The following is a 27206-nucleotide window of genomic DNA, read 5'->3' on the forward strand; positions in this document are numbered from 1 at the left end:
CGCTTCAAGTCTGTGGATGCGGAGTACTACCGGTCATTCCCCGAGTGGGCAATCACCTTAACCAGTCAGTTGGATTCTCATTGGTCAAGCAGTTGTTTCGAGTTCCGAGATCACCCGCTTTTAGATCTCGAAAGCAGTTGCTTTCATCTCGGAGAGTGAGCGATCTCGGAGGTTCTCCAAATATTAGTGTTAGCGAGCTCGTACATATACTATGCGGTAAAGTTCCAACAGACTATAGTGCTCCTTTCCATTGTTGCCATGATTTAGAAATCAAACACACGTGAGCTCCTCTCCCTGTGTAGCTGATATGGCCGTAAGAGGTCCTGGTAGTAGCCATCTGCTACGCTTGTTTCACAGATGCCGAGTCAGCATTGCCTCTCGGCCTGGGCTTTGGCCTCGAGCTTCCGAGTACGGCGGACATAGGCACTTTTCCATAAGCAGGAGTTACGGCATGATGGACACGAGTATTTTTACAGAAGAGCAGTTAACAGTGCGAGATGCGGTCCAGAAGATTTGTGCTCAATTTCCCAATGAATATTGGCAACAACATGATCAATCCGAGACAGACCCAAAAGAACTGCACGCAGCCTTAGCTGCCGATGGGTGGCTTGGAATTGCACTGCCGGAGGAGTTTGGGGGTGCAGGACTGGGCATATCCGAGGCGACGGTCATGTTACAGACTATATCTCAATCAGGCGCCGGCATGGCGGGGGCTCAATCCATTCATGCCAATGTATATGCGACACAACCCTTGGCCAAGTTCGGCAACAAAGAGCAGTTACAGTCGACCATTCCCAACATCATCAGCGGTAAATGGAGAGTCTGCTTTGGCGTCACAGAGCCCAACACTGGTCTCGACACCCTAAGATTGAAGACGACTGCCACTCGGAAGGGTGACAAATATGTGATCACAGGTAAGCGCATCCGTTCGCAACGACAAAGAAGCGCTGTGGAAAACGAACCTAGCATGCAGCAGCCCCTCTACATAGTCTGTTCAATGCCATGGTCCTCTCGACGCAAGATCTGGAGAGATGGGCATGCTCATACAGCACTGACTCGAGTTTTCAGGTCAGAAGATATGGATTACTTGCGCCCAGGTGGCCTCGAAGATGATCTTACTCGCTCGAACCACCCCGGTGGAAGAGGTCAAGAAGCCAAGTGAAGGCTTGTCCATGTTCTGCATAGATCTCGACAAGTCTAACTCAGCATTGGAGTTGAAAAGGATCAAAAAGATGGGTGGCAGAGCAGTAGATGCCAACGAGGTGTTCTTTGACCACTATGAAATCCCGCAAGATACCCTGATCGGAGAGGAAGGACAAGGGTTCAAGATCATCCTTCATGGGATGAATGCAGAGCGGTGTCTTTTGGCAGGAGAAGCACTTGGTCTTGGCTATGCGGCATTGGAAAGGGCTGCCAGATACGCGCGGGAAAGGGTCATCTTTGGCAGGCCAATAGGCAAGAACCAGGCTATCGCTCACCCTCTTGCGGATGCATATGTGAACCTCGAAGCGGCCAAGTTGGCCACCTATCATGCGGCGCGGCTGTACGATCGAAGCAGAACAGATAAGACCATCAGCCCACAGGCAGTGGGAGTCGCCTGCAACAGTGCTAAGTATCTGGCTGCCGAGGCGGCCTTCAGAGCGTGTGAAAGGGCCGTCATGACTCACGGTGGTATGGGATATGCCATGGAGTACGATGTTGAGAGGTATCTCAGAGAAAGCCTCGTGCCACGAATAGCGCCGGTCAGTCGTGAGATGATACTGAACTTCATCAGTGAAAAGGTCCTGGAGTTGCCACGGAGTTATTGATGTTCTTTGCGACCAGCAACTGTGTAGAGGAAGTCAGTCGATCTGTTGGCAAACATCATCAATGACCAGACTTGAGCAGGCCGGTTTTCCAAGTCCACTCCATCTTACATTGAGTGGTACATTGCCAAAAGTTCAGACACCTGCCATAGGTATATGCTTCTCAAGTCAATCAAAACGGATGGCAGCCTTCCGCAAGACTGAGATATACAGCTTTATCAGGTAGTTCCCCTCTGTGTTCCCATGGTCCACAGATCCAGTCTTGGTCCATTTCATTGCCATTCACTCAAGAAACATGATGCTGTTTGTTAGTTCACGGCAGCCAATTGATGGAGAAGGTGCTCATCATCATCAGACAAGAATGCAATGACACAAATTTGTAAGATACGTTTCTGATAGCAACCTGCAGTTGAGACACTTGTCAATGTTTGTCTCATGCCGAAGGGAACTGCACATCTCTTTGTCCGCTCCTAGGCAATGTCAGCTTCCTGTATCTTGCCAGAGCTAAAGCAGATGGCTGCAAAAGCAAAGAACACACGCCAGTCTTGGGCTTCTCGCCGGTCACACGCCCTTAGCTGATACGGAGAATAGAGTACCAACAGACAAAACAACGAACTCAGTAACATCATATTGTATTCAGGCGTGCTGGAACGCCGAGCAGCAAGCAATTAGCAGCGCGCATTTCAGTAGACGCCGAGAGGGTCGCAACCACACACTGCAGCACTGCATGCTGCGATGAAAAAACCTGCCAGTGGACGCCCTCTGTCTGATGCATCTTTGCTGTCTCTATCAAAACAGCTCAGCCCAGCAAACGCCATGCAGGCTCCACTGAACGCCTTTTTGTCTTGCCTCTCAACCTTCAACCGATGTCGACGTCAATCGTTTACCTTTATGGGTCCATTTCATTGCTTCGTTTCCTCTTTCAGCCACTTGTACTCTCTGTATTCTTATCCTCGATGTCCCGTTGGTCGGCCAGCAGTTGACTGGGACTGGGACTCTGGGCCCTAATACTTCTCGGAGCATCGTATATGGAACCACAGTAATGGGATCGAAGAGCCTCCTCGCACGCCAACTCTTGGTCATAGCGAGGCAGGACATTACGCATAGCATCAAGCCAATCGCCCATGGTCTTTGGTGTCAAGTGGCACATCTGGGTGTATTCCCAATACTCTGGATACCAGCCTGAAGACTCCCAGCCGATCAGAGCCGTTATCCTCCCCGCGTCGTCCACCAGAACGTTCTTGGGACAAAGATTGGCATGGGTGAATTTGAGCTCGTACTCCTTCTTCGGGTCGTGCACCGATTGGATCTCCTTCTCGGGAAAGTCGTGAGGCGGATGTCCTCTGCGTTCGAAATCGTGGAACGCGGCGATCGAGTAGAAAGGGCCGACCTTGCCAGAACCGAAGCGCTTGTCCAAGGCAGCTCCCAGCGTCGCGTCCCCAACGACGCACAGTTTGGGCGGCTGCATTTTACGCAGTTGCTCGACAAACCGGCCGATGTCGATGACGACCTTGTTCCTCTGGTGCGCAGCCATGTTGGGCCAAACGTCTTGCAGCGGTTTGCCGGGGCATGCCTCATATTCCACCCATTTCCCTTCCGGTCGATTATAGACGGCCAGCACCTTGTACGTGGGCACAGACGTGTTGCGGTCGATCAGCTTGAGAGCCTGGTACTCGGTGTTGGCGCATTGCGTCTTGAGGATCTTGTTGCTGCTCAGCCGCAATACCGTCTCACCAGTGTTCGGGTCTGTCTCTTTCTTGCTAAAGCGTATGCGCCACCGCAGGCTGAAAGGAATCGAGTCGTATTCGTCCTCTGGCTCTTTGTCGTCGCCCCCAAAGCATAATGGCATGACTGCTCCACTGGTCTCACACCCGTTGAAGGGCTAGCAACCACGAACGAAACGCGACGAGCCGAGACGGCGATGGCTGTTGCATTGAAAGTCGAAGTTGGAGTCCTGGTCTCGTCAAGTCCGACTCTGGAGCCCCAGCCCAAGTCCAAGTCGAGATCGAGTACAGGTTACGCAGTGTCTCGATGGCAATCAGCCATGGCAGGTCTCCGATGCGCTTCGATCTGGTGTGGGGGTTTGAGGTAGGACCCGGGGTGATCTCTTGGTTGCGAACTGTCACGATTCGGCCATCTGACGAGGGTACGGGAAATGAAAAAGAAAGCCGGTATGCGAGCGAGAGAGCGCTGATATCGAGCTGTGATTCATGTCGGTGCAGTGTGCATCTGGAAGGAAGACGTCGCTGGCTAGTGTCTACCGGGGTGTACAGGATGATGAAGAGGCAGACGAGCAGGAGCAGGGTAGTGAGGAGGAACGCCGCTTGTGGGACAGGTCGATGTGATAGCCCGCAGCCCCAGCCGGAGAAGATGTTCAGCTAGCTGCTATCTACAGAGGTAGTAGCAGCACACAGTTGATTGTTCGGTTATGGCATGGGTTAGGAAACGCGATCTTTTTTAGTCTTGCTTTGGAGGGACGAAGGGTGTCTGTCTGATGGGTCCTGCAACAGGGGAGGGCTTCGGAGGCCTCGAACCATGGACCTCAACAGATGTCACCAGGACCTGTATCGATCGAACTACCGCAGTCCCCTCCTCATCGAACCTTCTTTCATCCATCTCGGATCATTCACTACTGGCGAATATGGGACATTCACCGCGCCTTCTCTCCATGTATTAACAGTCCAACTCCTCACTCGTTGCCCGATGCCAATACCCCGGGCCCCCACTTGAGCCCGTGTCTGCTCGGCATCTAGTACTGGTACGTGCTGGGCAAACTGGATGGTTCCACGTCCGCCAAGTTGTTCTACGCAAGAAACTCGAACTGCATACTACATGTAACTAGCCCGACACCGTTGGCTTGGATTGACTTACTACTGGAATGTTTGACTCTCACCCGCACTAGATTTCGCCTTTGATTCTGCACATCGGATATATCTAGTCTTGCTGGGCGAAGTGCATACATTCACGATACGCGCATCATAGTGTAACCGGATCTTGAAGCCTGGTAAACCCAACTGAGGACATTTCGAAACCAGAAGGCTGGCCCGTTACCTGGTCCTTGATCATGTACCCAAACAATCCGAGAAGGGCTGGTTGGCTGACCGGTGCGCAAGGGTTGGGCTGTCATCTTCATCTTCATCTTCATTGCGCCAATCAAGGCTCTTATAAAACGGTCTATGAGTAACGGCACTTCTCCGCCGCAGGATTGGTTCTGTTCTTGTTCTTGTTCTCGAGAGCGAGAGAAGAGGTGGGTGGTCGATACATCCCCGAGTATGGAGCTATGGGGCTATATTCAGTAGCTGAGACGAGAAATATATACATGGCGGCTAGACTGACTGTCTCCCGTTACATGGAAGAGATGTCGGCGACAACCCTGTGATAGATTGTTGAGGACACAAGAAAAGCCTTCTGAACCAACCCGCTAACTTCACGCCCCTCCCCTGAGGCACCCGCCATCTCACAAATCACTCATCCTTGATGATCATCTTTTGCTACGGCGGTGCCCGCATTCGACTCCAAGTCGACATCCGTTCATGAACCCGGGGTCCTCAGGGCAGAGTTGGGGCACTGATGGGACAAGAGGAACGGTTCGACCCAGATGAACGAAGCAGCTTTCGCGCTCTTGATCCCTAAGGCGTCGAAATAGTTGGTGGCTGCTGCGATGAAACATCCAACCAGCAACCCGATAACGACGGAACAGGATTTGCTAGTGATCCAAGTTAGCAGTCCGTAAAAACTTATTGATCGCAACGCTATCTTAGACTTACATGATAGGACTACCAAATCTCTTGCACACAATGATTGTAGCGAATATGCTGAAGCCGAGGCCAATGAATTCTGCCGAGCCCCGTAATAACGTCTGAGGCGCAAGGCTCGTGGGACAGTTCTGGTAGATGCTCGTATCTGGACGAGACCTGCACGAACCTGATCCCCCCGCCCAGTTCTCCAATCCAGTACTGATCGGATTGACACCGATCAAGACCACCGTTGGTTCTTAGGGCTTTTCAGTATCTTTGGCGGCGTGAAGGAGAGGCAGATCTCCAACAGCAGGCAGATGCAGGCCGTTCCCAGGATGGCTCCATAGCGTGCGGGCAAGGAAGATGATTTCCATTGGCAACGGATGGGCAGAATCCAGAATCGTTGTTATAACTATCCCACTTCGTCGATATCAGTTGAGATCTTAGCGAGAAAGACCAGGATTCACTGTTTGATGTAATGATGTTCACCTCTTTCCATGACCTGGATCTCATCTCCAGCTTGAATTTGGAAAACATCAGATTCTGCCGGCACCAACTGCAACCCCAAACAAGCGTTGCGAGGATCGCCGTCGTCGATACATCGAAATGACTTCAGTGTTCTGTCCGGCTCGACTGCATGTCGTTCCGCGGTATCAGGATCGACGTTCGGTAACCTGCATCGGACGGTGTGACAGGCACAGAAGAAGACATGATTCCCTATCTTGATCTTCTTCCAGTCATCCTCATCGTAGGCGCTGGGACCAGAAACCACAATGTTGGCACGAAATCTTCTCGCCGAAAAACGTGGGATATCCTTCTTGACTCTTTCAGCCACATCTCGGACTGAAGCAATATTCAGAAGGTGCACCGGGTACGCATCAGCAAACCCAACCACAGACTGATAACCCAATTCTTCTTTTCTTGGAGCGCAACGATGCACCTCACGGTAGCTCTTTGGATCGACTCTGAACAATGTCAGAGGATTGGTCACGCCAATGTAGGCGCGAAAATCGTTTGGGACATGCACGCCATAATTGAGCCACTTAGGGGAATCCCGCCAGATGGTTACCTGCTCCGAGGGGTATTTATGGTTGTTAGGAGGAACCAGAGGTACTTGGAACGATTTCTCCTGAGACATGATTCCCACCCAAACAAGAAGCTTTATCAGCCCAGCAAATGGGCCAGAAGGAGAACGGGGATATTTCACAACCATGAATCCCCCGTCCGAATGTCCCGATTTGGCAGCAGCTGTATCTGGTAGCCAGATCTCTGGTCTCACGCGGACAAGCTTCTCGAAGCCAGGCTGACGTTGCGTCCTAAAGGTCCATCTCGGTTTCTTTTCTTCTTCGGAAGCATCCAGTCGTGTTTGAGGTTTGACTAATTCAGCAAATGCGAATTTCCTATCCCAGGTAAAGCCTGCACTGTCGACGTCTGCCCCATCCAATTCGACCGGCGCGCAGGACTTGATAGGGTGCACAAACAAAGCCTTGACTTTCCACTGCGAATCAGAGGGGGTACCCGGGGGTCGAGTGTATCTCTCATGGTATTCGTCGGTCATATTGGAGGCGCCCTGTAGCGTCAATCGTTTGTAGCCTCTCAGCACGTTACGCATCCTCCACGCCTCTTGGACGCATATGACGGTTATTGCGAGAAGGACAGGAAGGGCAAGGGTGGCAACGTGATCCATCTTAGTCTTATATTTCGTGTGTCGTTTCGTTCAACTTTCCGCAAAGGTCCTCTGGCTATACATTCTCGGAGGAAATATTGTGCACGATGGCCAGCCCGAGGGATCCAAGGTTAATGGTAGAACTGGCAGAGCGATGTCCGAGAAGAAGACATAAAGCTTTTGTGTATTTGCAATGTTGGTGAATGTGTATCAGCAATGAATCAGATTAATTGATGGAGAGAAGTGAAATGCTGAACGTGCCTGCGTCGTGTCGACGTTAGAATGGCAGTCATTTGAGCAATCCGCGGCCCGCAATCACGTAGGTGCACGTCATTTGAAACGACGCGCCTTCGCAACTTCAACCTCGCATTTCCCGCGTCGAAGGCGAACTTGAACGGCCACAATCCTTTATCGACGCAAAGTCGGACAACTGGCCTGCATGGAATCTCAACACCTTGTCGACTCAAACATGACGCTGACGCTGCTGTCTTTCTGTTTGTCACGCTTCTGCCACCTTTAGCAGCTTCACCGCGACCCCGCTACCTTGACACGCCTTGGCCAGAACAGACTCTGCTGTACCAGTAGCTCCACGATGCCTGGGGAACCCGTGGTACAGTATCAGCATGGAGGATCGAGGTGCAGAAGAAGACAGCCACAATTTCTCCACCTTGCCCTCTCAACATCGTCTTCCCACCGTCTCTGGTATCGAAGCCCTTCAGAACGCGTCGGTCAAGGCGAAAGGCATTTCCTCCGGTCTTCCCGCCTTGGACTCCCTTCTTCTACCAAGCGATATCCCTCTTGCAACGCCGGGGATCCAGAGAGGGCATGTAACCGAGGTATTTGGCCCGCCAGGGGTGGGAAAGACGACATTCGCCCTTCAAGTTGCCGTCAACGTTATGCACTCTTCCGACGATGACCATGTCCTGTGGGTCAATACAGGCTCTCCCCTAATAGAGAAAAGGCTTCATGAGCTACTAGCGTCGCGACGGTTGCAAGGTGAACTGGATTCATCTTCATCGTCGTCTGCCCCTGTCGACGCTGGAGCATCCCTCAAGGATAAGTTCACGTATCTTGAAGCCTCCACTCTACCTAGGCTATTGGCGCTATTCTTGCATCCCGCAAGATCCTCTCCCTCGCCAGAAACCTGCCTGATTGTTGTGGACGACTTGTCAAATCTGGTGCTCGGCTCGTTCTCGAGGCATCCCAAATCCTTAAAACCTGGCGCTCCAGCTGCTGTCCGGGAGAAAATGGAGAAGAAGGCTGCTGGACGACGGTTCCAGGTCATCGAGAGTCTGGCCGCCGCCATGTCTAAAATAGCTGCCCTCAAAAGACTCTCCGTACTGGTGCTTACCAGTGCGACAATGAATTTGAAAAGCGGACAAAAGGCCACTTTGAAACCTGCCTTGTCCAGTCAAGCATGGGACAGTGCTGTGCATACCCGCATTATGCTGTACCGTGACTTCCCGGACGAGGAACAAGAAGTCGAGATGTCCGAAATAAAGGCCAGGGGCTTGCGCTATGCCGAGGTCCAGCGACTCGCTCGCAAGGACGTCTACAGGACGCCGGTGCCGTTTGCCATACTGACGCACGGTCTCTATCCTTTGACGCTTGATATGTCGAGTAGTGAACAGGAGCTGGCGGGCGAAGTGAACGGAGTGGGAGCCACATTACTTCGGAATGAACTGCCTCTGCTCCCCGACGAATTATCTCAGCAGTCTCGGTCCAATAAGCGTAAGGCCCTTGAGATAGCTGACAGTGAAGACGACGACGACGACGACGACGACCGCTTGCATTCGGATTCCGACGAACCACAGCTTCCGAGACTCTTTCTTCGAGGAGGACGCGCCTCTGAAAAGCAGGAGGAAATGATTCTCGACACCCACGAACTCGCTGTTCTTAGGAGTTATAGGTACGCCAGCATCAGAGGGTCCGAGGATGCGCTTGGTGTATACACAACATCGGAGGAGGAGGAAGAAGACATTCAAGTTGAAGATATAGACGGCGACGAGGAATAACACAGACACAGCTCTCTGGGGTTTTCGGAAACCGACGTTAGAACGCACGGAGGACGCTACAGCACGTTCCGGCCAGCCAACAGGAGAGCAAACACTACAGTTGAAGGGAAGTCTGGGAGTTCAAAAACGTGGTAGCAGACCAGATACCCATTTGCCGCTTTGCCATGCAGCTCGACGGCGCTAGCCCTTCCATCTATTTTCTATTGATCTTACAAGGCGGAGCGGAGATTTCAATATACCCTCTCAGCCACTTTCTCTGTTCTCATGGATATCCATCATCAACACCGATCCATGAAGTTCAATCTCCAAGTAAATGCCATGCATGGCCAGTCAAATGCTAATGCGCGCCACGCATACCATGGAGTCCGGCTGCATGTGGACACCACCTCATCCTGTCCACGACCGTATGATACGCATCACGGGCGGAGCAAGTTGCAGCGGACCAGTTAGCAAAAGGCAAGCTTCAGCCAACTGGACAGCCGAACGCATGTCTATAAAGCCTCGCAAGCTGCTCCCGGAGAGACTCCGACCAGACGTAATGTTCGTCTAAAGTGTCTCGGATCCGGTCGTTCTGAGACGCCGAAGGAGTCGCCGATGCCATGTTTTTCAGTCATCATCGTCATGGTTTTTGTCCTTCTCCTTATCCTCTTTTGACTTTTTCAATGCGTCTTTCCACAAGGAGTTGATGTCTTCCGTAACAAGGTTGGGGAAGACAATATCGAACACGTCGTCATACCAGTCAACTGCATGACCTTCAATGCCTTCTCTGATGTTCTGTATAGTCGGTTAGTATGGTCTACACAACGAGTATGGAAGAAGGAAACCTACCTCAGGCAACTCGCACCAATCGCCCCAATTATCCTTCGGGAACAGAATCTTCGAGCATCCCGCCCTTCTGGCTGCAACTGTCTTCTCCCTTAAACCACCGATCCGGAGAACTTTGCCCGTCACGGTCAACTCGCCGGTCATGGCTAGCGCTGGATCAACCTGCTTATCCATAGCCAAACTCAGCAGGGATGTCGCCATCGTGATGCCGGCTGATGGACCGTCTTTCTGAACAGCGCCCTCCGGACAGTGCAGGTGGATCTTGGCATGGTCGAAGAAATGATTCTCCGGGAATCGCGTGGCCATGACATGTTTGGCGAAAGAGTACGCAATGGAAATCGACTCCTTCATCACCGGTTTCAGGTTGCCGGTCCGCTCAAGCCCTGGTCTGCTGGAATGGGACAGAGCCGACTCGAGGATCGACTCGACGTAGAGGGCTGCGCCTCCCATGCTCGTCCAGGCAAGGCCCATCGCAACGCCAGGTGGCGTGGTTTCATACAGACGGTCTGATGTAAAGACAGGAGGGCCAACGTAATCCTTCAGGTTGTCCTTGGTAATTGTCACATGGACCGATTCGGGTAGTTTGAGGGCGACCCGGGGGTGTTCTGTGGTCTCCTTTTCAATCGACTCTGGAGTGTCCTTTACGTCCGAGGCGTCCTTCTTGCTTTCTTCAAGTGCAGCCTTTCCTTCCTCCGTCAGCGCTTCAGATTCAGGCAGAGCTTCTTCGCCCAGGTCCTGGATGATTTTCAAAGCGGACTTGCGGAACACCTTCTCAATCTGCTTCTTGAGATTTCGCACACCAGATTCGCGACAATATTTGTTGATGAGCTCCTCAATAGCGGACTCGTCCAAGTTGACGTCGGCATCTTTGAGACCGGAGAGATCCTTTGCCTGAGGCGCAAGGTAGCGCTCCGCAATGGCCTTCTTCTCATCTGCGACGTAGCCACTGAGTTCGATCATCTCCATGCGATCGAGCAGAGGCCGGGGAATTGTGTCTGTCATATTTGCGGTGCAGACGAACAGAACCTTGGACAGATCCACAGGCACATCCATATAGTGGTCCAAGAAGCTCGAATTCTGCTCAGGGTCGAGCAACTCAAGCAGCGCGGAAGAAGGGTCACCCTGATGACCGCGTCCGATTTTGTCAACCTCATCGATGAGGATCAGGGGATTCTCTGTTTGGCACTTCTTGAGGGCTTGAATGATTCTCCCAGGAAGAGCACCAACATAGGTGCGACGGTGACCCTTTATCTCGGCGACGTCCGTCAAGCCCCCAACACTGAATCGGTAATATTGTCTGTTCAAAGCACGAGCAATGGATTTGCCGATGGATGTCTTTCCCACTCCAGGGGGTCCGACAAAGCATAAAATCTTGCCCTCAACAGTTCCACGAAGCTTACCCACGGCGATGAATTCAAGGATTCGGTCCTTGACGTCTTTCAAACCATAATGATCCTCGTCCAGCACCTGCATGGCATTCTTGATGCCAAAGTTCTCGGCACTCCTCTGACCCCATGGGATCTGAGTGAGCCAGTCGAGGTAGTTCCTTGTTACGTTAAATTCTGACGCCGCGGGTTCCAGGTGTGCCAGCTTGTTGAGCTCTTCTTCGAAAACCTTCTTGACAGCTTCAGGCATGGCGAGCTTTTGGGCCTTTTCTTTGAACTTCTCCACAAGTTTGTCTTTTCCATCGGATTCGATGCCGAGTTCTCGTCGGATACCCTTCATTTGTTCCATCAGCCAATACTCACGTTGGCGCTTTTGAATCTTGCTTTCGACGTCCTTGGAGATTTTCGATTGCAATTTGGCATTCATTAATTCCTTTTTGAGGACCACCAAGGCCTTGTGTAATCTCTCCTCCACATTCATAGTCTGGAGGACGTCCTGCAGCTCGTCCACCTCCCCGGCAGAGACTGCGGCTGCAAAATCAGCGAGCTTGGCCGGTTCTTCAATCACGTTGCCAGCGGACTGTGAAACACTGAAATCAGAGATCTGATCTCGAAACAGCTGATTAAGGCCGGCCACCTCTTTGAAGACATTGACGATCTCGGACGTCAAGGCTCTTATCACGTCGCTCTTTCTCTCGTAAGGTTCCTCGGTCAAGTTCTCCACATTCACCAGCGAGACTGGGTACTTTCGAAGGAATGCTGTTGGCTCGTATACTGTCAATTGGGCGGGCTGATCCTTGTTCGGTTCCTCGAAACTTGCCACCACATCGCCTTTGTTCTCGGGATCGCCATCAGAACTTGGTTTGTCCTCTTTCACGGGCTGAATATCGACTACGGACGGACCCTTCTCTGCACCTGTGGAGGGAGGTATCAAAGCAGTCATCTTTATGCGGCGATGCGGATAGAGTACTGCAGTCAAGCTATGCTCGTCGCCATGAACCGGGAATGCGCTTGTGATCTGAGCGAAAACGCCGACTTCATGAACGTCCTCAGGTTTCTCAATGATATCCTTGTCGGCAGACTCATCCTTGAACAGGAATGCGCCGACATACGGCTGCCCTCGTTTCATCATTTCTGTTATGGCAGCGACCACGTTCGGGTCTCTTATCGTGATAGCCTTGTAGAAGCCTGGGAAAAGGGGCCTTTTTGCGATCGGAATGGCCATGACTTGGGGATACGTTTCAGGGACCGTCGGCTTCGATATCTGAGTACTCTTTCGTCCACGCCTTGTGCCATCGCCTCCACCAGAGCTTCCAGATGAAGATGATGGTGACTCCCCGCCACTCCCTCCCGCCGAGGTAGGCTTTGCCTGGCTGGCAGACTGGGGTATCGACTGCGGTTCAGGCGGCGGCTTTTTAGACTCGACGCCATCCTCAGTCCGAGGTGCTTCATCTAACTCATTCGCTACCTTTTTGGCCTTTTCATCAGCTTCCTCCGGTTGCGGCGAGGGATCATCCTCAGGTGGTTTGTCTTTCCGGCGGACTGGATGGGAAGAGAATTCCCGTATTTGTAAGCCGTGCCGAGCTGCGATCAACGAAGCGTGTGTCGACCGTCGAGCGGTCGCAGACGAGGAGAATGCATTGCGTTGAATCAGTTGTCGCCTACAGTCCCTGCATAGGTTGTGTTGACTGCTCCGGAGCGCAATCCTCCATGGTAGACTTTGGCCACGGAGCATGCTCTGGCAAATGTCGGGTTTCGAGGTGGGAGCGGTGGCGGACGCTGAGGTGCGGCCCCTTGATCTGGCTCGGCTTCGATGAAGAGGATTCGGGCAGGAAGGTCCTATGCCAGATGGAGAAGCTGAGGAAGCTGAGATGGATTGATGAAGGAGGATGAGGGAGTGGTGCGTCGGGGTTAAGAATAGATGCCTGTCTTGCCGTTCGCGGGCCTATACAGCACTGCAGATATCCAGATACTCGGGGACAGAGCGGACAGGTGCTGAACTCATCATTGTTCCCAGAAGGGAAACTGCGGCGAGCGGAGTTAAATTTTGCCCAAGAAGCGAAAAGCCTGGAACTTTCTGACTCGCGCGCTGCTTTATACCGCTTCTTACTCTGGACGCTGTACTATACTACGTACTACTGCGCCATCACACCCATTCACTGTCCGACATCTTGACCATCTAACCGACTGCAGCGGAATAACTCGTCTCTATGTACATACAGCACAGCTGAACACCAACTCTATGAGTGTTGCAGGTGCTGCTTGGACCGGCACGGTCCCCCGCTTAATCCGAACATCGATACAATGCCCTCGACATTGCAGTAATCTCGCTCGCAAGGCTCAGACAAGACATTTGTCCAGTACCACGACGCCCATAAACCCTTCCAACAAACGTCGTTTTCCATCGAGACAGACACGGCTCTTCTCCGCAACGCCGGTCTCCCATGCGACCAAGGACCCGTACCAGACACTCGGTGTTGGCCGAGATGCCTCTGCATCCGAAATAAAAAAGGCATACTACGCGCTTGCGAAGAAATTCCATCCCGATACCAATAAAGACCCTGGTGCGAAGGAGAAGTTTACAGATGCACAAGCAGCCTATGAATTGTTGAATGATCCTCAAAAGAAAGCTGCCTACGACCAGTTCGGCGCGGCCGCCTTCGACCAGGGTGCCGGGTTCGATCCCGGTGCTGCTGGTGCGGGTGGGCATCCTTTCGGCGGAGCTGGCGGAAACCCGTTCTCTGGTTTTGGCGGAGGCTTTGGAGCAGAGTTTAATTTTGAAGATCTATTTGGTGCATTCACCGGTGGTCGCCGCGGACGAAGAGGGCCCTCGCCGTTCCAAGAGGAGATTCTGGTCGGCGACAACATCGAGGTTCAAACGAACATCTCCTTCATGGATGCCGCGAAAGGTGTGACCAAGAACATCACAATCACGCCTCTTGTGCGGTGTGGGACGTGCAAAGGAGAAGGACTGAAACCGGGATCACAAAGACAGACTTGCAAGTCATGTAACGGCACTGGAACACGGGTTCATGTCATGCAAGCCGGCTTCCAGATGGCCTCGACCTGTTCTACTTGTGGCGGTACTGGAACGGTTATACCTAGAGGCTCAGAGTGCAATACATGTTCAGGCAATGGCGTCGTGCGACAGAGAAAGACCATTTCCATTGACATCCCGCCGGGTGTGGAAGATCAAATGCGGCTCAGAGTCGCTTCCGAGGGTGACTATCCTGCAACCGGTGCGACATCAAATCCGAAGATTAGATCCCAACCGGGCGATCTATATGTTCACATCCGAGTGGCGCCGGATGCTCGATTTAGTCGGAACGGAGCTGACATTCTTTACACCGCGTCAATACCTGTTACTACTGCATTGCTAGGGGGTGAGGTGACTGTCCCAACTCTCGATGGAGATGTCAAGGTCAAAGTACCGCCAGGAACGGCAACCGGTGATCGGATCACGTTGGGTGGCATGGGCATGAAGAGACTCAGTGGGCGCGGCGCTTCTTCGGGCGACCTTCGCGTCGAGTTTAAAGTGTCCATGCCCAGGTCACTGAGCGCTAATCAACGGACCCTCTTGGAAATGTTGGCCGATGAGATGGGCGACAAGACGGCGAAAAGGATCATGAACCCGAGTCAATACAAGCAGTAAGTTCTTGTTTCTGGTTCGGGCCAATTGCTTACCCATCATACAGAGGATCGAACCAAAGTGACAAGTCGTCCAAACCATCAAACAAGGCCGCAGACCATAAGAATGAGGGATTCTTGAAGTCAGCCTGGCACAAGCTGACGCACCAACATGATGACTTGGAGCCTGACACGAACAAGAAAGAGGGCAAGTCAGAGACGAAAGACGAAGATGAACCCAAAAAAGCGTCAGGCACGGGATGATTGGACTGGGCTTCCCAGATCCTCCATCAGCGATCCATCTTAATTTATACTTCACAGCATCGGCGACCGAAGGATGCAAATTGCATGATATGATATAGAAGGGTCCATATCCAGCGACATTTGCTCGTTACTTGCATGGCCCACCGGCTGGCTTCAAAAAGTTGTACAGTATTGGTCGACATCCAGCGCGCATGATTAAGGAAGATACCCGTCAACTCAATGTAAAACCATCCGTGAAATGATAAATCAGTCTGATAAAGAGAGGGCAATAGCATGTCTGAGTTGCCACATATTTGTTCTGATTGCGAAGGACGCCCTTTTGTGGTATAATACTGAACCCGTAGTACACATCTATGATAAATACCTAGTAGTAGATGAGTCGAACCCTTAAGAAACTCAGCCTGATGCTGCACGTGATACGGAGGTTGGGGTGTAACATCATCGATTTCCCCGAATCCGCTGCGAGACTGCGAATCCGCGAGACTATCACAATTCACGGCCTCGCGCTGCGCTACACAACTTTAGGCGCCTGTTCCGCGACCCGAATCCCTTTTATCCGTCCGTCTTTCCCATGGGCGACCTTTGTAGGCACTGATCTCGATCCCGCCGTTCGTTCTCTTATTTGCCTGCAGCCATCGACCCTTTGGAACCATCAACGCCGTCAAGATGGTTCAAGCGCCAATGCTGTCCTGCCCGTTGAAGCAGACCAACGAGATCGACTGGATCACTCCTTTGAAGAACTTCATCGCCAACAACTATGGGGACGATCCGGAAAAGTACTCGGAGGAGACTCAAACGCTGCAACGTCTGAGGCAAGACATGAGAGGTGCCAGCAACGACTCCGCTTCGGGACGGGATCTTTTGTACAGATACTACGGACAACTTGAATTGCTGGATTTGAGGTTCCCCGTGGACGAACAGCATATAAAGATTAGCTTTACATGGTAAGGCACCGTCAAGTTAAGTTGAGAGCGAAGGGCTGATTCCGGCCAGGTATGATGCATTCAGAGGCACACCGACCTCTCAGCACTCTCTGGCATTTGAGAAAGCATCCGTGATATTCAACATCTCTGCCGTACTCTCTTGTCATGCAGCCGCTCAGAATCGCGCCGAGGACAAAGACCTCAAGACCGCATATCATTCCTTCCAAGCATCCGCCGGCATGTTCACCTACATCAACGAGAACTTCCTCCATGCGCCGTCCATTGATTTGAGTCGCGACACCGTCAAAACATTGATTTACATCATGCTTGGTCAGGCCCAAGAGGTGTTCTTAGAGAAACAAATCCGAGATGGGAAGAAGCCGGCTCTGCTGGCGAAACTAGCAGCCCAGGCACAATTTCTATACGCTCAAGCCAAAGAGGGACTTGAATCGGATCATTCTCGCGGCGTGTTTGACTCTTCGTGGTTAAAACTGATCCAAATCAAGACGCTATACATGTCTTCGCTTGCAGAATATTATCAAGGCTTGACCGAGGATGAGACCAATCTCCAGGGCTCCGCAATTGCTCGCCTGCAGCTGGCAGAAAAGTCCAGCAAACAAGCATATTCGTACGCAAAATCGTTTCCATCCTACCCATCTCCCGAGTCCAGACTTGGATCCGACACTGCTTCGACGCTGCAGGCAATAACACGACGACAAATGGAAAACGTCCAAGAGAAGTTAAGCACACTGGTCAAGGACAACGACTTCATATATCACCAAACCATCCCGGCAGAAGCGTCATTGTCCCCCGTGACGAAATTGCCTGCAGCGAAGGCCATTCCGCTATCCGATCTTTACCAAGGACAGGACATCCAAAGGATCATCGGACCTGATATCTTTCAAAAGATCGTCCCAATTTCAGTGACCGAGTCGGCCAGCATGTATGACGAGGAGAAGGCCAAGCTGATCCGATCGGAGGCGGAGAAGGTCGAACAGGCCAACGGTGAGATGGCGGCGAGTCTCGACTATCTGAAACTTCCACACAGCCTGAACGTACTTAAAGGTGGTTTGGATCAAGACATGGGGGTGGACAAGGAGTTCGAACAGTGGTGCCAGGAAATCGCCAGGCATCAACCATTCAATGGCGCTTTCGAACAACTCCAAAAGGATAAGCAGGCAGTTTTGGAAAGTCTGGCAAAGAGCTCGAAACAACTGGACATGGAAGAGAGTGTCTGCGAGAAAATGCGGACCAAATATGGCGCGGATTGGACCCAGCAACCGAGTTCCCGCTTAACGTCGACACTAAGAGCCGACATCAAAAGCTATCGTGATACTGTCAATGAAGCCTCAGCTAGTGACTCGCAGCTCATTGCTACGGCACGACAATACGAAGCCGACTTCGAAGAAGTGAGAAGAGCCGGCGAGCGGGGCGAGCCCGATGTTTTGTACCAACAAGCCTTGATCCGGACCGATTCTGGGTCGAAAGCAACCAGAAGCGCGGACGAGGGCAGTCTTCTAGATGAGGACTATGGGGAGGGTGGTCTGTCGGTTGCCGACCAGATTGCGCGGGTCGAAGATCTGCTGCGAAAGCTCAACCTTGTGAAGCGCGAACGCATGCAAGTCTTGAAGGATCTGAAGGAAAAGGTGCACACAGACGATATATCCAACGTGCTCATCCTCAACAAGAAGGCGATTGCAAATCAAGAAACACAGCTGTTCCAGGCAGAGCTGGAGAAGTTCCGCTCGCACCAAAACCGCCTCATCTCGACCGTCCACAAGCAGTCATCGCTACTCAAAGAATTAACCAAGACCTACGGGGATCTTCTACAAGACAAAAGAGTACGTGCGGACCAACAGAGGTACGATGCGATGCAGAAGAGCAAGAACAGTGTCTTGAACAAGTACCGAAGGATTTTCAATGCTCATGAGGATCTCATACAAGGCCTTGGGCGAGCTCAGGCCTTCTACAACGAGATGAGAGAAAGCGTCGACAGCTTGGAGAAGAACGTGGAATCATTTGTCAGCAATCGAAGGGCAGAAGGCGCACAGCTCCTCCATCAAATCGAGCAGACGAAGAATAGCTCTGCCGATGGCCAGGCCGCGGCAGAGCAAAAGAGAATGCAAGAGCTGATGAATCGGTTGTCAATGGAGCCCAAACCAGCATCGCCATCACAGACCGAGGCTCCCAGCATACCGCCTCATCTAACAGCCATCAACACGTCCAGATCCCCGGCGCCTGTTTCTCCATCATACCCAAACACGAATCCCGATCCTCGTTTTACCATACCACCGCGTCACTCGCCGGCGCCTGTTGCGGCAAATGGATATTCAAATCAGCTCAAGCCACCGTCCCAGCAGCAACCGGCCAATCCTTCTCCTACCGAACCTCAGCATGCATTTGCTCAGGGTGCAGCAGCACCTCTCTCGACGGGATACAATCCCATGGCCTACCCAGAAAGATCCGTCACATCTCCCATCCAACAACCAGGCGGCCAGCAGCACTATGCATTTTCGCCAGTCACGTCTCCGCCTGGGCTAATGAACACGTATTATCCGCACCAGCCCCCTCCTCAGTCGCATACACCCGTACAGCCGATGAACTTTACTTCACCCTCCCAGTACTCGCATCCTCCGTTCGCCTTCCCCCAGCCTGGAGGGTCCGGGGCATACCCGACGCCCTCGCCGCATCCACAGGTGCCTCAATCCCAACCTCCATACCAAAACTATCAGCCATCACCCTACAACATGCCGCAGCATTACATCCCGCCTCCCCCGCCTCCTGGGCCGCCTGGAGGAGGCTCCACGACCCAATATCCCCCAAATCCGTCAGGAGTATGGGCAAGCGGTCCAGGCGGATACGCAAGCTATGCGCAACCCGGCCGACCAGCACACCAGCAGCAGAACCCGCAATCTGCACAACCGCAGGGTCAAGGGTCGCAGGAGCAAGACCCGTGGGCAGGGTTGAGCGCATGGAAGTGAGTATCACGTTTGAGGATAATGGAGTCGATTGGGGGAGCATGTTTCGGGCTCCGAAAATAACGACTATTCAGACCCATGAGCATGTCTCATGGAGAACCCTATCAGCAGTGTATTATAGCTGCAAAGCATGATCCTCATTTGCAAGGAAAATCTTTCCCTGGTTTCCAGATTAAGCTTCCCATACTGGGCTTTGGGGAAATTGACAACATCAACCCTGACTCTTCCAGCTCGGCGACCCGGTGCGTAGTCATTAGAGGGGCATATTCGTTCATTCTCTTCATAAGCTCAAACTCCCTCGTAGACGTGACATGGCCGAGAGGGCTAGCTACCTTTGTCAATGTTTACTACTAGTATGCTAAAGGTTGACGGAGGTGCTAAAGCCATCCGAAGGTAAGGGGCGAGATAATGGCACCCGGCTTGCAGTTCACCGTCAACGTCAATCAAGACTAGTCGTCGAAGGGATTTCATTAAAAGGGCCGGAAGTGTCATTCAAGACACCTTGTCAGGACGGGGAACATTTCCATTTTGTTCATCCATTTCCACGAGGTCTACTTGCTCTTGGCAGCCTCCGGTTGCTCGACTGACAAGCCACGAACGAGGTCTTGTAGAAAGAAAGTATATACATACGTACTTATGTACCCAACGGTAGGGAAGGGATGAGAATAAGAATGAGAGGCGGAAAAGGGGGAAGGGTCGAACTCAGCCCTAAGCGATCGATCGAGTATCTCACGTACATACCTGCACACCTAAAGCAGTCTGTTGGAGTCTGTAAGGCGAGATCAGGTCTCAGTCGTCGTTCTGTCACCAAGTCTTCCAAGCTTCGCTCGACCAACAAAAAGATAGCTGAACAAGAGGTGCAGCTCGAAACATACCTTAAGAGAACGCAACGTCTTGGTGGTCGACCGTCCTCAAGAACCGAAAGGAGGACTGGAAACAATGACAGCCATGGGACCCCATCGGGTGATGTGGTGCTCCGGTGACATGCCGCGAGCGTGGAAAACCTGACTTTTCGAAGGTCACAGCCATCAAGGTGGTAACTTGTCACAATCCAGACTTGATACGCTGCGATTGACCGAGGGGAGAATCCCCAGACTCCCATCAAAGCGGAGACAATTGACGGTCTTCAGCTCTCACAACAACATGCATGCCACAGGGGAACTGGCACACTGGCACACGCCTATGGCGTCAACCAACCGCGAATTAACCATCTGTTGGAGGCGCCGGTCACGCTTTAATAAGCCTCTGAAACCTCCACATCTATAATCAGCAAGATCCTTGCATTGATGAGGGTTGACTGCGGCAGGCTGACATCCAGCATGGCTTTCGCTGATGGAGGATCGGATGTGCAGGTGGTGGAGAAAAGCCGCGGGATTAGATGTTGAGGAGATTCAGCAAGTCGCAGCGAGCTGAGGTCGAGGGCTCAACCGACTCGGTACACACTGTGTACTCAGCCGAAATCCAGGGGTCGGGCTGGCCGGAGTCGACACCGCTCTGCATGCTCGTCGCCGGCTTTCCGATGAAAGTCTCAAGAAACCGATAACGTGGCTGATGCGTCCGCCGTCCAGCACTGAGAGGAGAAATGGGAGAAAGACGTCCAGGAATCAACAAGGGTGCATCCTTGTCTCTGGCGCTGCTCTGACATGCAGATAGCATGTCATAATTAAGTCATGCGGGATGCTACGAGAGCTCTGGCATGTGCTCGTGAGAAGTCTGGGATTGGGCATCAGGCTCATCAAGTTCATCAAGCTGGCTCTGGAAGGCCCCGTGATGGCACCGCTAAAGGAACGGTAGGATTTCTGCAAAGACCGCGTGAACACCATTTCGATGTCTTCGTTGTCTGTTGTCGAGGTGCACTGGCGGTTGCTCCAGATCACCATCAGTCACCCGGGCACGGTACTTGTAGGCTGTGCGAGGATCAGGGAGCCCACGCTTTGAATTTCCCCAGCCTTTGGGCCATTTGTTAGCCGCCCCGGATATGTCGCCCCCAGTACAGAGATCCACTTCATTGTGGTGGGATCCGTCTGTCCTGGTTAGAGTTGCATGAATACGAGGAGAATAACATCCCCTTGGTGATCACTTGCTCTGGTACGTACCATGCCGGCTCCTGTGACGGGAAATGGACAACAATAATAACCGGGGAAAGTAGGAAGATGATCTGAAGGGAAAGATTTGGGGAAAGAGACTTCACCCCTCGATACACGCAAGAATACATGTGTCCCCTGTCCGTGCGATACGCTGTGCTGACGATGTCTGGTTCCAGGCAAAAATGCAGATCACATTGCCCATCCTCACGCACGAAAAGATATTGCGTCGACGAGATGCCGTCGCAGGTGTTGAGGATCTCCAGATCGCATATTCGGTGAGCCCGTGTCGGGGATCATATGCCTCTGCTGCCCCAGGCTCGATTTATTGTGAGCACTGTCCTCGTGGAGCTATGACTGCACCATCCCCGTCCGATAAGGCGCAATAGCACGTTAGTGGCACCTGAATGGCATCTCTGGCCCTGTCCTGAGGTGTGAGGGATCAGATCGGAGGTGATAGAAAGGAGAATGATGGTGCCACTCGGGCCACAACTTGTTCCATTACATTATTGCCATTGATTCGAGACCCCACGAAGAAGACACCCTTCGCTCAGTGTTTAGCTCCACCCCGAGTCGATAGTTGTATGCTCGGTAGGTAGGTATGTATGCGGTCGCACACCGACGGCAGAGCATTGACTGCCATCATCATGGTCAAAGCCAGGCTCAATCAACCATCCCTTGCCTGGATCCAGCAGCGTCGAGAGACCATGGTCGGCTTTGCAGACTCAATCGATCCTTCGTCGATAGTCGCCTTGGCCCTGGGAAATAATTGAGAATATCACCGACAGGGGGGCCAGGCTGAGGTATGATAAACCAGCATTGCCGAAGCTGGATCAATGCAGCGCGATGCGTCTGATGCACCTGATATGTGCTCCGTCATCACATTCGATGCTCGTCTGCCTGCAGCATGGACCGATAGTTCGCCATGGATGCGTAGGTAGACTGTGCCTGCGAGGAGGAGAAATCTGGGGACTCCACGATTGCCCCAGTCTGTGTTCTAATCGCTTACCTGGAATGATGCGCTGCAAAACTCACTAGTCTATAGTCGATGAGAAAGATTGCAGCCCAAGTCCAATTTAGCAGACAAGAGGACAGGCAGCCCGGTCGCCTGGAACGAATTGAACCCCCAAAAGACCGACCTGTGTAGAGTCAACAGCATGGGTTCCTTTTTTCTGATTTGTCTGCGACATGAGTAGCAGATCGGTTACAATCACCTAGATTTATCGTTCAGTACCCCCTTGTGCGTCCCTATCTCGTATCTGGTAATCTGTTTGTCGAGACGAGCCATCATAGCAATCGCATCAGGTCCTGGGCTTCCTGTAGTGTGGGGGACGGTTGTTGCACAGTCTGACATGGTGGGCGCCGCATAATCAACGATAGGTTTCGATAGATCCCTGTATGGGGACTATTGATGCAAAGCCTTAAGAGAACCAGATACGAAGAAATGCCAGTATCCCGGAGTCTTCGCATTCACGTACAGTGACTCAGCCGGCATATACTATCTTGCCAGGTCGGCGGCATCACAATACATAGCAGGAGCGCCTTGGTCTGCGCAGAGGGAGAGACTCGGAGGAAGGAGATATCTGACTGCGGTACGCACCAGAGTCCTTCCTCAACTAATCGAAATCAATGAGAACGAAAATCATAAGCGCAGGGTACCAGGGATTCGCCAACAAGCTGGATTGGTTTATCTCAAGTTGCACATCTAAACCTGGGGTTGGCTGTGAATCGTGAGCAGAGTCCCGTTGCCTGAGTTGATGCCCTTGTCCCGTCCCATTCACTTCACCAATATACCCGTCTATCTGCCGTAGTTGTACGGCGCAATTCCATTGATATCCAGTCCGGTCTATAGCATGCTCCTCGCTGTTATTCTTCCATGATATCCATTCAACCCTATCCTTGGCGGATCTACCGCGTGGATCACAGAAAAGAAGACTCAAACTCCTTGGGGACATATAAAACGTGAAGGAAGTGTAGCTGTCGTAAAAGAATGCTCAACTGCAGGCCATAGCCCAAATACCGTAACTCACGTAACCACCTGAAGTGGCCCTTCTGGTCACCGACCAAAGTCTCCGTTGATTGATGCCGCTGTACTTGATTCGCCGGAGCTCAGCCCTGCAGGTATGCCCAGCATTTCAGAAACTCCAAGTTTTGGGAGCTGAGGCACAGGCAGTTTCCGTTGGGTTCCAGTGACAATGTCGGCGATGGACGGGCCTGAGTGCTGAGGTGGTGGAATGTGTGAGTATGACCCATCGGCTTGAGGCTCCATCGGTGCCAGAAGCGGTGTGTGGCCTAAAGAAAGATGGCGGAGACCTGGGAGCTGGATGTCGCTGCCATGGGGCCGAAGGCGAGGAGAATGGCCAGGAGTGGCGAGCGGCGTGTGATCAGGAGTTGGTGAGATTGAGGCGTGAGAAAAGGTCGGCGATGAAGGAGCGGTGGAATGAGGCGAATTGGGCCTCGACTTCTTCGCGCGGTGGTCGTCTTCGTGTCCTTCTTGCGAATGAGACCTCGACATGGAGTGAGAAATGGCATATGCGGATAGGGACGGCAGACGGCCGTTGCTGTTGTGCGAGCGGTGACTGAATAAATGATGCTGATGCTGGTAGGGCACCCTCGTGACATGCTCGTCTCGCTCAACCTGCGAAGCCGCTGTAGCGAGAAGATTGATGTCCATCGCATTCCGATCATCACTTCGTCCATAAGGTCCTAGGTGCGTGGGCACATGAGGACCGTGGGAAGAGTGGATGCCAGCGAAAGAGTGAGGAGGGGAGACATTCGGCGAGCCGATGGCAGAAGCAGGCGCAGACCTGGCTAGACTATTCTTGTTGTTGGGCGGCGGCATCATATGCGCCGGAGAGCCCAAGCCTTGGTTCGATCCATCCTGAAGACCAGCCAGGGCCGCAGCAGCGGCAACTTGATGAGTCTTCTGGTTTCGCCGAGAGTTGGGATTGTTGTGGATGCGCGAATGCCGAGTCAACTCGTCGGAGCGACTGAAGCGTTTACTACAGCCAGGGAACTGGCAGGCATGAGGCTTCTCTCCGGTGTGTGTTCGAATGTGTCTCGTTTGATGCTCCAAGCGGTGGAAGGCTCGATCGCAAAGCGGACACTTGTACGGGCGAGGCAGATCCTGCCTCTCCTCGTTGTGGTTCGACTGCGGAACTACCGCAGTAGGCATCAGGCTGACGGCGGCGGCCATGTTGTTGTCGGTCTGGGTGGTGGTTGAGGCACTCGTGGAGGTGGCAGTGGTTGTAGGAAGCGTCTCTTGCGAGGGAGTTACAGGTTCGGAAGAAGGAGGAGTGGGATTGAGGATGGCAGTAAAGTCTACTGCAGACGAAGAGCGTTGCATCCGAGCAGGGAGAAACTGTTCGCCCAAGACGATCGCTTATCGTGGAGTGAATCAGCCACTAGGTAAGATCCGACTGCGGCGTGGCGGAGGTACAGTGCGGCGGACCTGGGGTCGGATAGAGGCAGGCTGAACGAAGCGGAAGTGGACTGGTGTGGTAGCGTGGGTGGTCACGCAGACCGGGCAGGCGATATGCAAGACGTGTGTGCGGTTGTGTTGATTAGAGTAATGGTGTGGTCAGAGAAACTGGGGGAGGAGGAGAAGAAATGACTGAAGAGAGCCGGTGGATGTTGGAGAAGGGAGAAGGTTCACTTCAATAATCTGTCCAGTTGCTTATGCGAAGGACACGATCCGGGAATGCGGACAGGAAACTGGAGACCGGGGGCCGGCAGGGATTGGGTTCTGAATTCTGTCTCTCGGTTGCCTTTCGTTTGTGACGGAAGGATACAGGAAGGAACGAGGATTGAGAGGTTGCGAAATTATTTCCTGGGAATGTGGGTTTGTGGCAGGTGTGCGGTCTCTCCGGCGTTGTCGTAACAAAAGTGGGAGATACCGAGCTGGCGGCGATATGTCCCTAAGTATTCAGTCGTCTGTTTTCCCCACTGAGAATCTGCTAGCATAGTCCTTATCGGACCACCGCTGGAAACGGACGATGACGAGCTGAAGGGGCCTGAGAATCTCTCTCTTGAGCCTAGGGGAAGTTGGGGGGAGCGAACAGACCCGCGGGCAGACCGATGGATGGGTCCAGGATCACTCTTCTCCTGCCCAGTGGTGCCGGCGCCGCTTGCGGGTGCCAGGAGAAGATGGCCGACAGGCCTCCGTTGGGAGCACGGCGTGGGCAGTAAGTGGTTGGAGAGGAGGCGCCCACTTCCTGTCCCACACTTGCCTTTCCTCGGCCGTTTTATTTGACCTCAAGCGCACAGGGCTTTGTGTCTGGGCGATCTCTCTGGCTGATGCGTAGCGTCTCTTGTCTCCTGTCTCCTGTCTCTTGTCTCTTGTTGTCTCCTTGTAACCTATATCTGGGTGCCACCGCTGTACGAGGGCCACGGACGAGAAAGAGGACTGGGCGAGGATGATGGCTCTGTGCGGTCGGTTGGCCAGGAGTCAGATCCGGGGAAGGACAGGGTGGCAAGCCCAGTGCGAGTGAATTGCGAAGGTCTGGCCTCTAATGGAAATTTTCTTGGGATGCTGACAGTGGATGGGCGGGCGCCGTTTCGGTGGCCAGAGCGAGAGTATCAGGTAGATAGTTGACCAGCCTGGGTCTTTCAATAATACACTCAGTACTCACGGAACCGCTCTTTCCGCAGGCGACTCTCTACTGAGTAGCACTCTAATAAATTGAAAGATCTTAGGGACATGCCGGTGATGATCGTGTCCAATGCGCAGATGCGCCTGGATGATCATGACACAGCTTGAAGCAGGCATAGGTACCTAGGTAACAGGTACCAGGTACGTTGGCTTGCGTTGGTGGTGCTCTGGGTGGTGGCGTGGTGGTACCTAAGGCATGTCCGCCCGCAACAGACTACGGGACTAGTAGATATCTAACGTACCTACCTTAGGTACCTAAGATATGGGGGCGAGAACACGGTCACAGCAAAAAAGATGGGGAAGCCCGACATGTACGATGTACCCTTCGGCAGAGAGGTCGGGGGAAAAGTGACCCTTCCGAGGCAGTCGCCCGTTTCTGTCTGGCGCATCAATTTCCTCAACCGATTTTCCCGGTCACGATAAAAAGTCGGAAGGAAATGTCTCTCTGGAGCACTGGCATGCGGGAGCCTTAGGTACCTCCCCCGCCTGACTCATGCCTGATACCTGCGATCATGACCTGCGATCATGATCCCATCACAGATCATCATCGAACTCTGGAGTCTCTCTCTACTTAGGTGCGGAGTAACATCTGACTATCCGTGTCGTAAGACGACGAGACCAGTTGACGCCGGTCTTCTTAATGTTATTTCTGCCAGTGTCGAGAGAAGGCCGGCTAACCACTATGCCTCTGGCATAGAAGCCATGAGAATGCCCCGGAGCGCCTTGCCCCAACCCAGACTCCGGACTATAACCCTCAGCAGGATACTCTAATCTCTTGGGGAGCAACAGCCCGAGGTCTGGCCGCACCGCTGCCCGAGATGAACCACAACTTGCCATCCCGAGCGCCCATTTAGCCTCCGAAGCCCTGGAAGGTTTCAGTTCCAGGCAGTGCTTCAGCCATAAGCCGTCTTTCACCGGCCCAAAGGAAAGCCTATATCATCGCATCGGCGAGATTGTCCCACTGTCGATTATGCTGTGAGGCATGTGCTTCGACAGTACTTTACTATTCGTACTACCTAGTAGATACTGCTATCTTCACTCTTTTAGACTCCCGCTTCCGCCCCCGTACCTTGTAGTATTGCGGGTCGCGGGCATGCGGTAACAATATCCACTGACGCAGGGGACTCTCTGTGTGAGTGGAGGACAAGGCCGGGAGCCCGGTCGGTCTGGCTGAATAATCTCGGGCTGCCAACCCCGAGGTCACCATGTGTCTCCTGAGGAGCGTACATAGTCGGGCGGTGCCTAC

General features: G+C 52.8%; 8 protein-coding genes across 8 annotated transcripts; 4 read left to right on the forward strand and 4 right to left on the reverse strand.

The window, feature by feature from the left end:
• Positions 1-454: 454 nt before the first annotated feature.
• On the forward strand, positions 455-1808 carry A1O1_03309 (acyl-CoA dehydrogenase; the record flags this gene model as incomplete). The annotated part of the gene is made up of 2 exons (XM_007724214.1): positions 455-914; positions 1069-1808. 2 exons carry the CDS (start codon positions 455-457, stop codon positions 1806-1808), a joined length of 1200 nt encoding a protein of 399 aa, XP_007722404.1.
• A 919-nt stretch (positions 1809-2727) lies between these two features.
• Positions 2728-3654, reverse strand: A1O1_03310 (uncharacterized protein; the record flags this gene model as incomplete). The annotated part of the gene is made up of 1 exon (XM_007724215.1): positions 2728-3654. The coding sequence occupies one exon, from the start codon at positions 3652-3654 to the stop codon at positions 2728-2730; it is 927 nt and encodes a 308-aa protein (XP_007722405.1).
• Positions 3655-6005: 2351 nt separating this feature from the next.
• A1O1_03311 (uncharacterized protein) lies at positions 6006-7229 on the reverse strand (the record flags this gene model as incomplete). Its single annotated transcript, XM_007724216.1, has 1 exon — positions 6006-7229. The coding sequence occupies one exon, from the start codon at positions 7227-7229 to the stop codon at positions 6006-6008; it is 1224 nt and encodes a 407-aa protein (XP_007722406.1).
• Positions 7230-7831: 602 nt separating this feature from the next.
• On the forward strand, positions 7832-9223 carry A1O1_03312 (uncharacterized protein; the record flags this gene model as incomplete). Its single annotated transcript, XM_007724217.1, has 1 exon — positions 7832-9223. One exon carries the CDS (start codon positions 7832-7834, stop codon positions 9221-9223), a length of 1392 nt encoding a protein of 463 aa, XP_007722407.1.
• A 606-nt stretch (positions 9224-9829) lies between these two features.
• On the reverse strand, positions 9830-13168 carry A1O1_03313 (lon protease like, mitochondrial; the record flags this gene model as incomplete). Its single annotated transcript, XM_007724218.1, has 2 exons — positions 9830-9997; positions 10052-13168. 2 exons carry the CDS (start codon positions 13166-13168, stop codon positions 9830-9832), a joined length of 3285 nt encoding a protein of 1094 aa, XP_007722408.1.
• Positions 13169-13675: 507 nt separating this feature from the next.
• On the forward strand, positions 13676-15324 carry A1O1_03314 (molecular chaperone DnaJ; the record flags this gene model as incomplete). Its single annotated transcript, XM_007724219.1, has 2 exons — positions 13676-15081; positions 15129-15324. The coding sequence occupies 2 exons, from the start codon at positions 13676-13678 to the stop codon at positions 15322-15324; spliced, it is 1602 nt and encodes a 533-aa protein (XP_007722409.1).
• A 666-nt stretch (positions 15325-15990) lies between these two features.
• On the forward strand, positions 15991-19228 carry A1O1_03315 (uncharacterized protein; the record flags this gene model as incomplete). The annotated part of the gene is made up of 2 exons (XM_007724220.1): positions 15991-16268; positions 16318-19228. The coding sequence occupies 2 exons, from the start codon at positions 15991-15993 to the stop codon at positions 19226-19228; spliced, it is 3189 nt and encodes a 1062-aa protein (XP_007722410.1).
• Positions 19229-23365: 4137 nt separating this feature from the next.
• Positions 23366-24655, reverse strand: A1O1_03316 (zinc-finger protein CreA/MIG; the record flags this gene model as incomplete). The annotated part of the gene is made up of 1 exon (XM_007724221.1): positions 23366-24655. The coding sequence occupies one exon, from the start codon at positions 24653-24655 to the stop codon at positions 23366-23368; it is 1290 nt and encodes a 429-aa protein (XP_007722411.1).
• Positions 24656-27206: the final 2551 nt, after the last annotated feature.

The sequence above is a fragment of the Capronia coronata genome (genome assembly GCF_000585585.1).
Source record: "Capronia coronata CBS 617.96 chromosome Unknown acBCG-supercont1.3, whole genome shotgun sequence".
Taxonomy (NCBI): Eukaryota; Fungi; Ascomycota; class Eurotiomycetes; order Chaetothyriales; family Herpotrichiellaceae; genus Capronia; species Capronia coronata.